Below are 12,246 nucleotides of genomic sequence, written 5' to 3' on the forward strand. Positions count from 1 at the left end.
TGCGCTTGTGAAGTGGCTGTTTGGTCTCTCCAATGTAGAGGTCTGGGCATTCCTCGCTGCACTGTACAGCATACACCACATTGTTAAGACTGTGTTTTGGAGTTTTGTCTTTCGGGTGAACAAGTTTTTGTCTGAGTGTGTTGCTGTGTCTGAAATGTACTGGGATGTCGTGTTTGGAGAAAACTCTTCTGAGTTTCTCTGATACACCGGCTACATAGGGGATGACAATGTTGTTGCGTCTGTCTTTCTTATCCTCCCTCGCTGGTGTCTGATCTTCTTTTCTGTGCATCTTTGCTGACTTTGTGTTAGGAAATGTTAGTTTGCAGTACTGTGGTGAAAATTTCAGTACTGTACTATGCTGGGCTGCTACTGGTACAGTACATAGAAAATAATCACAATTTAGGTTAAAGTGCAACAGTTTTTTTTAAGTTCTGTTTTCTTGGTTGCCATGTTGATGTTTCCTCATTTTGTCTGGACGACATACATGTTTCAGGCACAAATATACTCCCTATTAAAATACATAACTTACAAATCTGCTGACTGTCATGAACAAGGTCACAATTTATGTGACAGTTTGTGAACAAAAACAGATTTTGTGACTTTTTCACATTTAGTTATGTGAGGGCCTAGACTTCACAGTAACACCTCTCTGGCTGTCAACAGAGACTTCAGGAAGCGACTTCAACACAATTGTGGAATCCAAGAAGATTCAAATTACACTTTCTCTACAGAAATGTATGCTAAATTTTAGCATACTCAAGAGAACAATGCCATATAACTATAATTGTTTTGTTTTTTAGCTCAGCACCATCAGCATTAACAGGGTTGCTATGTTTTTGTGTCAGAAATCTCCAGATGATATTGATTTATGGAGTCAACGAAGATGTATGGAGTCAACAACATTACAAAACTCCTCCTATCACCTAATGTTGTTGTGTGGTGTCTACAAATGTGACCAACAACCTATTTTATGAGCAAAACAAAGCTAAAAGTAGTGTAGTGACTGAAGTAGTGAATGAACCATAGTCTGGTAGGTATGGAGATACCAGTTATGATTAATGTATTGACCGTATTTTATAACACAGCTGTTTCCATGTTCCTTTTCCACAGATGCTGTCATTAAGACCATTGTTTCTCAGACCATACCAAACTAAGAAATGATTTCCGTGTCACTGACTCTATGAAGTGAAATGGAAAACAGCACTCTGTCATTTTACTTTCGCTTCACCATGTTTGCAAACATTGGACATTACCGCTTTATAGCCTTTATTTTTTGTCTTCTGCTCTTCATCTTTACCATCTTTACTAATCTTCTCATGATAGTGGTAATATCCCAACAAACAACATTACATGAGCCCATGTATATTTTCATTGCATGTTTATCTGTTAATGCTTTGTATGGGTCTTCAGGTTTCTTCCCCAGATTTCTCATGGACCTTCTGTCTGACACTCATTTGATCTCACGTCCTGCTTGTTTCACTCAGATCTATGTAATTTACTCATATGCATCCTGTGAACTGACTGTTCTCAGTATTATGGCTTATGACAGATACATAGCTGTTTGCCTTCCTTTACACTATCACACAAAGATGACTCTTGAAACTGTTGTGAAGTTGACAGAACTGGCTTGGATTTTTCCTGCATTTTCTCTTGCAGCATGTCTTTGTTTGTCTGCCACACTTCCTTTATGTGGTAATGAGATCCACAAAGTGTTCTGTGCTAACTGGAATGTAGTCAAATTGTCTTGTGTTAACACTGCTGTCAACAATGTTGTAGGTATGCTTTTGACTGTAGCCACAATTTTCCTTCCCCTCTTTTATATCCTCTACACCTATTTACGAATTGTGTCTATTTGCTGGAGAAGCTCAGCAGAATTTAAGGGTAAGGTATTAGAGAGCTGTCTGCCACACACAATTTCATTTGTGATTTATTCTATTGCTGGATTTTGTGATGTTGCCTTGAGCCGGAATAATCTTGAAGTGACTAATCCATTTATAGCTGTCATTTTATCACTGGTGTTTGTTGTGATTCCTCCAGCTTTAAATCCTCTTGTGTATGGCCTTAAATTACCAGAAATTAGAAAACATATTTTAAGGTTGTTCTAGTATGAATGATGATCATTTGGAAGACTATGATTCTACATACATAAATGATTTATGACCCCATTATATTTTGAAACAGAAAGACTTTTTTTGTGGCAAATCTTGTGTTTATGATGCCTACACCTTTTTCTTTATATATGAAACAACCTGAAATATGATCAGTCTGTCTCTGTTAGTGGGCTGCTTACCACAGGTTAGCAGTAGTTAAACTTGACCCACCTGTCTTAGCTAATTATAGGTAATAGCTAATTTTAACCTTCAACCTTTCTTTTAGTGGAAAAATTCTTGAAATAGTAGTTTAGTAGTAGTAAATGATGATGAAAGCTAACTGATCATCTGCAGAGTAATGGTTTGTGAAGAGTTTCAATCAAGCTTCAGAACATCACAGTACAAAAAACAGCATTAGTAAAGATTGAAAATTATGTTCTTATGGCCTCTGACAGCGGAATCATCTCTGTGCTCGTTCTTTTAGATGTCAGTGCAGTGTTTGATAATGTTGACCATAATATTTTATCACAGCAATTTGAGAGTACCATAGGTATTACAAGTACTAGGCTGCAGTGCCTTAAATCATATCTATCTACCAGACTGGAATTTGTTCATGAAAATGTGGAGTCCTATTCACACTCTAAGGGTAATGATAGAGTTCCACATGGTTCTGTGGTAGGACAAATTCTTTTTATATTCCACGTTTCTCTTAAGCATATCATACATTATCAGTGCTATGAAAATTATAACTAGCTCTATCTATCAATGAATGCCACATACCATATTTTAGTGATTCTAAATTGATATGAAACTGAGCTTATTATACTTGGCCATAAAATGTTAGAAATTGGGTATCCAACTAGATACTCATTCTATATAAACATGCAACAATAAAACCAGAGGTTAAGTAAGTAACTATTAATAATAGTGAATTTACTTATACAGCAATTTTCAAAACAGAATTACAAAGTGCTTCACATTTTGAATAAAAGCCACAGATACATGTGTTAGGGTCCCTGGGTCGTTGACCCAGTGTTTTGTGTTTTTGGTTCTTTGATTTTGTTATTTCATTATATTCTAGCTTTGTTTTACGGGTTTTAGGATTATTCTTAGTTAAGATTCTCTGGGTGGGGTTTGGTTAGAGTTTTAGTGTTCTGGTTTTCTGTCTGTGTTCCATAGTTGCTGTCTCCCCTGTCTGCTGTATCCCCACGTCCAGTCAGTGTCTGTGTCTGCCCTGGTCCCACGTCTCTGTTCCCTTTGTTATAGTGCCTGCCTGTGAGTCTGTGTTATGTTTCCTGTTTTACTTTGAAAGTCCATGTCTGATGTTAATGTGTCTGGTTTTGCTTCCCCTTGTCTCGTTAGGCCTGATTTGCCCCACCTGTGTTTCCCTCCTGTTACCCATTCCCTGATTGCTCCCTCTATGTATTTAAGCCCTGTGTTTCTTTGTGTCTGTGTCGTGATCTACTCTCATTTATGCTGTGTGGTCCATCTGCCTGGTCATGTAAGTTTATTTGGGTTTTTGGAATGTTTTGCCACTTTTTGCCATCCAGCAATAAAAAGCTGAGTTTGAGTTACTTTCCGCCTCCGAGTGTCTGCACTTTGGGTCCTTCTACTTCCACTCCTACCTGCACACAGCCTTAATCTGACAATTTTTTTGCACATGTCGAGGAGCGTGTCAGGCTACATTTCACTGTGTGTTATACTTGTATAACTATGCATGTGACAAATAAAGAACCTTGACATGTTTTAGCATACAGATATAAAGACACATAATCAACCATGCGGTCAGACATTCCCAAATAAAGCTAAGGAATGCTGTTCCAGGTTTTTTTTGTTTTTTGTTTTTTTTTTTTTTTAAATGCCAAAGATGAAAAAGCACTGTCAGCTCGGGGTTTAAAATTAGAGTGTGGGACAGTTAGGAGACTCTGGTTAGTGGATCGGAGAACCCTGCTGCAGTGATAAGGTCTTATATAGATGAGCTTATAAGTATGGGCCTGTTCATGCACACAGCAAATCCAGCATGTCCAAATTAACACTGTCGGATTTGATTTCAACACTATTAAAGTGTCTATATGAGTCCACACCAGAGAGTGTTAATTTAACTCTTTTTGGAGAGTTGGTACGTTAACTCTGATTTAGTGTTAAACACCAAATCTGTCTGGAGTTGATAATTTAACACTTGGTGTTAAGAGTTTATATATTAACTCTCAAAGAGTATTTTAGTTTAGCTACGTAAGAGTTCTTCTAATTAATTCTAAAAAGCAGGAATTTTACTGTTCTGAACTTCTAGAAATTTCTTTTGGAAATAAACATTTACTAAAAAGACTGGTTTTTGAAAAACACTTATTCTGAACTGTGCACCACAATTTCAAAACATTTTCTGAAAGATGTAACAGTACACAGCAAATTCAAAAGTGTTAAATGTTTTGGTGTTAATAGTCTTCTTGCAAAAGTAGAGTTAATTTTACTCTAAGCAGAGTCACATTCTTTTAATGTAACTCTGAGGTGTAAAATGATAGTAGTTAAAATCGAGTGTTAAAAATGAGTGTTTCTCTGTCAAATCTGGAGGTGTTACAATGGAAACATTAACTCTTGACCTCTTAACTCTGAACTCCTACAGGGGCTATGACACCAACAGAGTAAATTCACAGACTCCGCCCCCAGCACGGCTCCAATCGAAGCTGAAGTGAAGCTGTTTCAGAACATTTTGCTCTACATATTTGAGTTGTTTGCCATGCTTGGTAAGTCACTTTTTCAAAGATTGTTTCAATTATTTCTATTAGCTTTTACTTCTGTTGCTCTTTGGAGTTGAGACAAAGCTGTGTGAAAGGTATTAGCCATGTTGCTCGGTGATAGCATAATATTCTGTTTTAGCTAGCTGAAAGGTATTGTTTGCGGGCAAATACCACAGCCTTGAAAAAAAGCTTGCATGTGAATTTTCAGTCAAACCTTTGGTCAAATACACCTAAAACAATGTATAGAATGTGAAATGTTGGTATAATGGTGCTACTTGAAGCCTGAAAACGATCGCCCATAAAAAACAAAACAAAAACAAAAACACACGAGCAAACAGCAGTAGCAGACGTCCTGACTGGATTCTACGTTAGCATAGATCCCTCCAGAGTTTTGTGCACACGGTTTAGGTAAAAATTAAAAAGATTGAGGTTTTACATTTAGTTCAGTATTACCTGTTGCCTGCGTCCTTGTCTTTTGGGAAAATACTTTACACTAGTAATGGCTCAAAGAGGATTTTTTTTTTTTTTTTTTTTTAAACTGTGCTGCAATTGTTTACTGGATTATTTGTGCCATTAATTAGTGTCAACTAATTTTTATTCAATCTCCGCACAGGATATGCTTGTGAAGATGGAATATGGGGGAGAGCAGAAGTGCGTTGAAGTTCCACAAAGGGATGAATGAAGGACATGCATATTGTATTGAAGAAATAAGTGATGAGAATGCTGTTATTTGCATTTACCAGCTCACCTATGTCAGACCTTTTGATAAACACAATTCTAATGAAAGTGAGAACATGTACACTGTTACATCTTTCAGAAAATGTTTTGAAATTGTGGTGCACAGTTCAGAATAAATGTTTTTCAAAAACCATTGCGTCTTTTTAGTAAATGTTTATTTCCAAAAGAAATTTCTAGAAGTTCAGAACAGTAAAATTCCCGCTTTTTAGAATTTATTAGAAGATAACTCTTACGTAGTTAAACTAAAATACTCTTGAGAGTTAATATATAAACTCTTAACACCAAGTGTTAAATTATCAACTCCAGACAGATTTGGTGTTTAACACTAAATCAGAGTTAACGTACCAACTCTCCAAAAAGAGTTAAATTAACACTCTCTGGTGTGGACTCATATAGACACTTTAATAGTGTTGAAATCAAATCCGACAGTGTTAATTTGGACATGCTGGATTTGCTGTGTACACATGTTCTCACTTTCATTAGAATTGTGTTTATCAAAAGGTCTGACATAGGTGAGTTGGTAAATGCAAATAACAGCATTCTCATCACTTATTTCTTCAATACAATATGCATGTCGTGTGTGGTTTTTTTTATTTTTTATTTTATTATTTTTTTTTATGGGCGATCGTTTTCAGGCTTCAAGTAGCACCATTATACTAACATTTCACATTCTAGACATTGTTTTAGGTGTATTTGACCAAAGGTTTGACTGAAAATTCACATGCAAGCTTTTTTTCAAGGCTGTGGTATTTGCCCGCAAACAATACCTTTCAGCTAGCTAAAACAGAATATTATGCTATCACCGAGCAACATGGCTAATACCTTTCACACAGCTTTGTCTCAACTCCAAAGAGCCACAGAAGTAAAAGCTCATAATAATAATAATTGAAACAATCTTTGAAAAAGTGACTTACCAAGCATGGCAAACAACTCAAATATGTAGAGCAAAATGTTCTGAAACAGCTTCACTTCAGCTTCGATTGGAGGCTATGGTGCTGGGGGCGGAGTCTGTGAATTTACTCTGTTGGTGTCATAGCCCCTGTAGGAGTTCAGAGTTAAGAGGTCAAGAGTTAATGTTTCCATTGTAACACCTCCAGATTTGACAGAGAAACACTCATTTTTAACACTCGATTTTAACTACTATCATTTTACACCTCAGAGTTACATTAAAAGAATGTGACTCTACTTAGAGTAAAATTAACTCTACTTTTGCAAGAAGACTATTAACACCAAAACATTTAACACTTTTGAATTTGCTGTGAGAGCTTTATATGTTGCTAACAGGGTTTAAAGTGGATTCTGAATTTCACTGGGAGCCAGTGAAGGGATGCAACAACAGGTGTAATATTTGAGTCGTGGTTTGATTCTTGGTGGTGTGTTCTGCACCAACATGTGACCAGTGGTGTTCTATACTGCAAATTTTGATATTGATCCAATATCAAGTAAATACAGGGAGGGCATTGGCAATACCAATAGAGATACCAATCCTTTTAACCTATAAATAAGCTTATATAGTGAAAAGGAGTGTTTAATGATTTATGAGAATTATCATCAACATGCAAGTTCTGAACAAATTTCAATGATGACTAAATCTCTGTGATCACTAAATCACAAAACACACCTTTCAGCTTTTCGTGTATTTTGAAACTGTATGTTATGGAGAGCTGGCATCTAAATGTGCCTGTCTCGATAGCACTTTGGGGCAAATTCTGTTGTTCAGATGTGCTCTAAGCTATAAATAAAGCAGACGTGACAACAGTGACTTGATGTTACTGATGAGGGGGCTGATGTACCGGCTGACTTCCTTTTAGAAATTGTGAGAGCCAAACATAAGAACCTTAAAGATAACTTGTTACTGTTTAGGCTACATTTGTTTTCTGTAAAGAAATGTAACCACAGTACATACTAACGGGGTTTGGCGGCGTAACCCAACGCTGAACGCTAGTCGTTGCACGTGCAAATCCGCAAAAGATGCAAAAACGCCCCCTCAAAAAAATTCTCATCCATTCATTCATATTATAAAATGAAACATATATGGCAAAACAATTTCTGTTGTATGTGTGAAAAAAGTGCAGAAATTGTATTTTCAAAAGTAAATGGAAAAAAAAAAAACAAGAAAAAAAAACAAGAAATGAAAGCATCCCTAGCTTGATGCACCACTTCAAGCTAACTGCGTAATGCCGTTAACCCAAAGCGTATATAAACCTCTGGTGACATACTCTTTGAGGGAGACAGTCGACAGACAGTCTTCTTTTTACTGTGACACTAATTTCTACAAATGTAATGTTCTCTTGTTGGAAGTGTGAAATGACACCTTAAAAAGGTAAACTATTTTATTATGGATAATGTGTCAGTGGTTACTGTTTTTACTCTCTCAGGTTTAAGTGGTATAGCAAACTACAAGATCACTATCTTTATTTTTACTTTACTGTGTTACTGTGTGATTTGGCTGGTAAATTTGACGATAATTGTGACAGTCATTGTGGATAAAAGCCTTCATGAACCCATGTACATCTTCCTCTGCAATCTGTGCTTCAATGGACTCTATGGGACAGCTGCATTTTATCCCAAGTTTCTCTACGATCTTCTGTCCACCACTCATGTCATCTCTTATGCAGGATGCCTTTTACAGGGTTTAATGGTGCACTCTTCAATTTGTACGGACTTCTCTCTTCTAGCTCTCATGGCATATGACAGATACGTGGCTATATGTCGACCTCTTGTGTACCACTCTCTGATGACTACACAAAGAGTTTGTATCTTTGTATTTTTTGCTTGGATTACTCCCTTTTACCTGATATTAATGAGTACAATAACAACAGCAACATCGAGGTTATGTGGCTCACACATACCAAGAATTTACTGTATAAACTGGTTAATTTCTAATCTAGCTTGCTCTGCCTCTGTAGCTACAATTATTATTCCTGCTTTTAATTACACCTTTTATTTTGGTCATGCCGTTTTTGTTTTCTGGTCTTATGTACATTTGATCAAAACGTGTCAGTCATCCAAAGAAAACTGGAACAAATTCATGCAGACATGTGTACCACATTTATTCTCTTTAGCAGTCGTTGTTGTGTCTTTTCTTTTTGATATGTTATACATGCGATTTGGCTCAAAGGAAATACCACAAAGTTTTGAGAATTTCATGGCAATGGAGATTCTCTTCATTCCACCAATTATTAATCCCCTCATGTATGGATTCAAACTGACACAAATTAGAAACAGAGTTTTGAATTTTATATGTGGTAAAAGTTCAGCTTTTATATTAAAGTCATGAGTGTGTCTGTTTATATTTGTACATATTTAATTCAAGAGAAATGTGAACTACATTGTTAATTAATAGACACTGTGACATATGCATATTATTTCTAGGTTGTCTTCATTAATTGAAATATAAGCATCAGACCTCCCTTTGGGTTTGAACATATAAACTAAACACATTTCCTGTACATTCATTTATTTACACTTTTTTCTTTTCTAATAAAATAATGAGTTTTATTTAGTTACATCTTACTTTGAAGTCCAGCTTCTTTTTCTGGTTGACTGAGATGTTTTCTTTCACCTATAGTTATACATACCTACCTTTGGTCCAGAATTGCATTGTCGGGTAATTACTGAAAATCTCAGCCACTAATTTATTTACTAAAATAATAGTGTTGTTTTTTTCTTTCAGTCTCTTTTTGAGCTTGATGGTTCACTTCACACCTGGGGTTCACTGTTCAGGGTTGCCACCACAACAGGCCCTTACAACTGTACAGGCCACAGATCAGTACATGTTCCTTACCTCAGCAACAGAGGTGAGAAACACAATCCATTCAGGCTTAATGACCCCAGCCACACTTGTGATGCTGCTGAAGCTCTGTCAAGTTAAAAAACTTCCTGAACTAGGCCTCTCCATACCTTAAGTCTGAAAATAGTCTTTTTCTTTACATATAAAATTAAGTAATAATTGGATTTATATAGCGCTTTCAAGGCACCCAAAGCGCTTTACAATTCCACTATTCATTCACTCTCACATTCACACACTGGTGGAGGCAAGCTACAGCCACAGCTCCCCTGGGGCAGACAGAAGTGAGGCTGCCATATCGCGCCATCGGCCCCTCTGGCCATCACCAGTAGTTAGTTGATCAATCATTTGTATGAATTGTGAAAAGGATTAATGAACTGGCACCAACAGTTGAAAGCAACTAACTGGAACCGAGTGTTATTGATTTTTAACCCAGTGAGTTGTCTTTATTAAAACAGAATGACACACTTTATTCGAGGAGTGTACAGACTTGCTTTAGCTTTTGAATTAAAATAAAAAGGCTAAATAGTATTAAACACCAAGATAAAAATCAATATAAAGCAGCTAAGCATACATTGTGGGGGTATTAAAACTAGAGATGGACCGATCCGATATTACGTATCGGTATCGGTCAGATACTGACATAAATGACTGGATCGGATATTGGAGGGAAATAAAAAATATAATCCGATCCATTAAATATCAAAAAAGCACCTCACAAAACTTGCGACACACCGTAACTCGGCTCATAACTGTAGCACGTTGGAGCAGTGTGCTCACATGATAGAGCAGCTGTGTGTATTTGTACCTGCCCTACCAAACCAGCATTTCATCTCCGAGGAAGTTATCCCAGAGAGAAGTAAAGCAAGTGTGTAAGTTCGTCTCTGAATGTTTGTAAAGCATTCCCACGTTAAGCTTAACAACCGATATATGGAGCGACTGCCTCTTCTCTCTCCCTCCCTCTCCTGCTGCTACTTCAATCACGAAACTGATTAATGATCAGCTGATCGGCTTTTCTGTCGCGAGTCCGTCTGTCTTTGTTTTTGGCCCACTTTGCACCAGAAAGAGGAAACCAGCGGCTGAATAACAGCAGCACGTTTAAGCTTGATAAGCTGTTGTTAGAATTTATTTAATATTACTTTCTATACCAAGATCCTTTTCTACATAGCTGACAGCTGGTAACTGCGCAGGGGCGGATCTAGCAAAGTTTAGCCAGGGGGGCCAATACGGCATGAACAGGGAAAAGGGGGACACAAAGACATATTTTTCTTTCTTATTCTCATTTAAAATGTCTAGCTTTTAATAAATAATTATCTGAATCTTAAACCAAAGTTTTAATCTGATGTAAAATGTATAGAAGTCCATTACTGTATATAGTAACTGTTAAGTCTAATATACCCTAGTGAGCTAGTACTTTTTCCTTTGGGAAGACACCATCTGTGCAGTCTGCAAGTCTGCAAAGATGTTGAATCTATTTAATTATTCTTGAAAAGTAATTTAATTCTGTGCATTTTTTTTCACACTGCATCAAATTAAAGTTGATTACGTCGATTAAGCATCATGAGGGTGGGCCCCTTTTTTTTTTTTGCTGGGAGTTTGCAACCCTATTAGTTAGGTTGCTTAATATTTCTGCTAAGTACTCTGTAAAATACCAGAATAGGAAGGATGGAGTAGGTTTAAGTTTATTAGATTGATATTGCTGAACTATGAAATATTTTGGGTGCAGTGTATTTTTTACATACAGGTATAACAGAATAGATTTAGTGTTGTTGTTTATTTAAACGTGAGTATGAACTCATACAAAATGCAGCAAGATATTAATAAACAGTTTTATTGATTAAAAAACACACTATATCGGATTCATATCGGTATCGGCAGATATCCAAATTTATGATATCGGTATCAGACATAAAGTGGTATCGTGCCATCTCTAATTAAAACCAAACATTATACTATTTATAGTATCAACTGAACCTTATCCTTGCAAACTACAAATATTGCTCACAAAGATTTAGACAGATTTGTGAACAATATTTGAGAGTAATTGGTCTTCTGTGCATGTAGAAAATGTTTCAGATCTTTGAGTTCAGCTCATAAGAAATGGGAGCAAAAACAAAAGTGTTGCATTTATATTTTTATTCAGTGTATAATGAATCTTGTCTTCTATTTACATTTCCCTTAAGACACCCAAAACACACTTCTGAAAACATTTTATTACAAATGATGGTACTGATGGAACCAGTCTTTACTTTCAGCTGGATGGGTGAACTGGGGCTGACCGAACCCCCAGCAGTGGAGCCTTCAGTGGTGTATCACCTTCACCCTAACCGCAGGGCAATTTCAGCTTCTTCTAGCATTTCTTTGCCCAACAAGATAGATCGCCTCACGGCATCTATTTATCAAAGGACGTACAAATATGTTGCACAGTCAGTATGCTCGCTTAATGCAGTCACACTGCTATCAGCATATCAGGCAGAAATTCTGGAAGACATGGGCCTTGACTCGGGTTCCCCGAACCCAGCCCTCTAGGATGAAATCTGCATGGTTAATGATCTCATTCTTCGCTCCTCCAGGGGAGCAGTCCAAGGGTGTGGCCGCGTTATGGGCCTTGCAGTCTCGGGTGAGAGAGCCTTGTGGCTAAACCTGTCAGGCCTAGGTGATGCTCAGAAGGCTGAGGTCATGGATGCAGCCTATGACCCAACCAAGGGTCTCTTTGGCCCAGCCCTGGAGAGAATGAGAGAAACAAGCACCCGCAGAAAGCAGGAGGGAGAAGTATTCAACCTCTGCTTACCCAGAAAACCTAACTCTCAGCCCCAGCAGGTGCCAAGAGCTGGCTTTGCAGCAACAGCAGCAACTGTGAGAGGGAGACAGAGTGGGGTCAGAATGCAGAGAG

At 37.3% G+C, this 12,246-nt stretch overlaps 2 protein-coding genes and 1 long non-coding RNA gene across 3 annotated transcripts; all 3 read left to right on the plus strand.

The window, feature by feature from the left end:
- The first annotated feature begins 1,190 nt into the window (after positions 1 to 1,190).
- Positions 1,191 to 2,105, plus strand: LOC101474024 (olfactory receptor 51E1-like). The gene has a single exon (XM_004555604.1). It carries the CDS (start codon positions 1,191 to 1,193, stop codon positions 2,103 to 2,105), a length of 915 nt encoding a protein of 304 aa, XP_004555661.1.
- Positions 2,106 to 4,424: 2,319 nt separating this feature from the next.
- LOC143413048 (uncharacterized) lies at positions 4,425 to 5,696 on the plus strand. The gene is made up of 2 exons (XR_013093605.1): positions 4,425 to 4,831; positions 5,439 to 5,696. It is a non-coding gene; the product is annotated as an uncharacterized LOC143413048 (long non-coding RNA).
- A 2,205-nt stretch (positions 5,697 to 7,901) lies between these two features.
- Positions 7,902 to 11,994, plus strand: LOC101480310 (olfactory receptor 6C4-like). The gene is made up of 2 exons (XM_014408240.1): positions 7,902 to 8,811; positions 11,927 to 11,994. Exons 1-2 carry the CDS (start codon positions 7,902 to 7,904, stop codon positions 11,992 to 11,994), a joined length of 978 nt encoding a protein of 325 aa, XP_014263726.1.
- The last annotated feature ends 252 nt before the right edge of the window (positions 11,995 to 12,246 follow it).

Source organism: Maylandia zebra, linkage group LG16 (genome assembly GCF_041146795.1).
Source record: "Maylandia zebra isolate NMK-2024a linkage group LG16, Mzebra_GT3a, whole genome shotgun sequence".
NCBI classification, from domain to species: domain Eukaryota; kingdom Metazoa; phylum Chordata; class Actinopteri; order Cichliformes; family Cichlidae; genus Maylandia; species Maylandia zebra.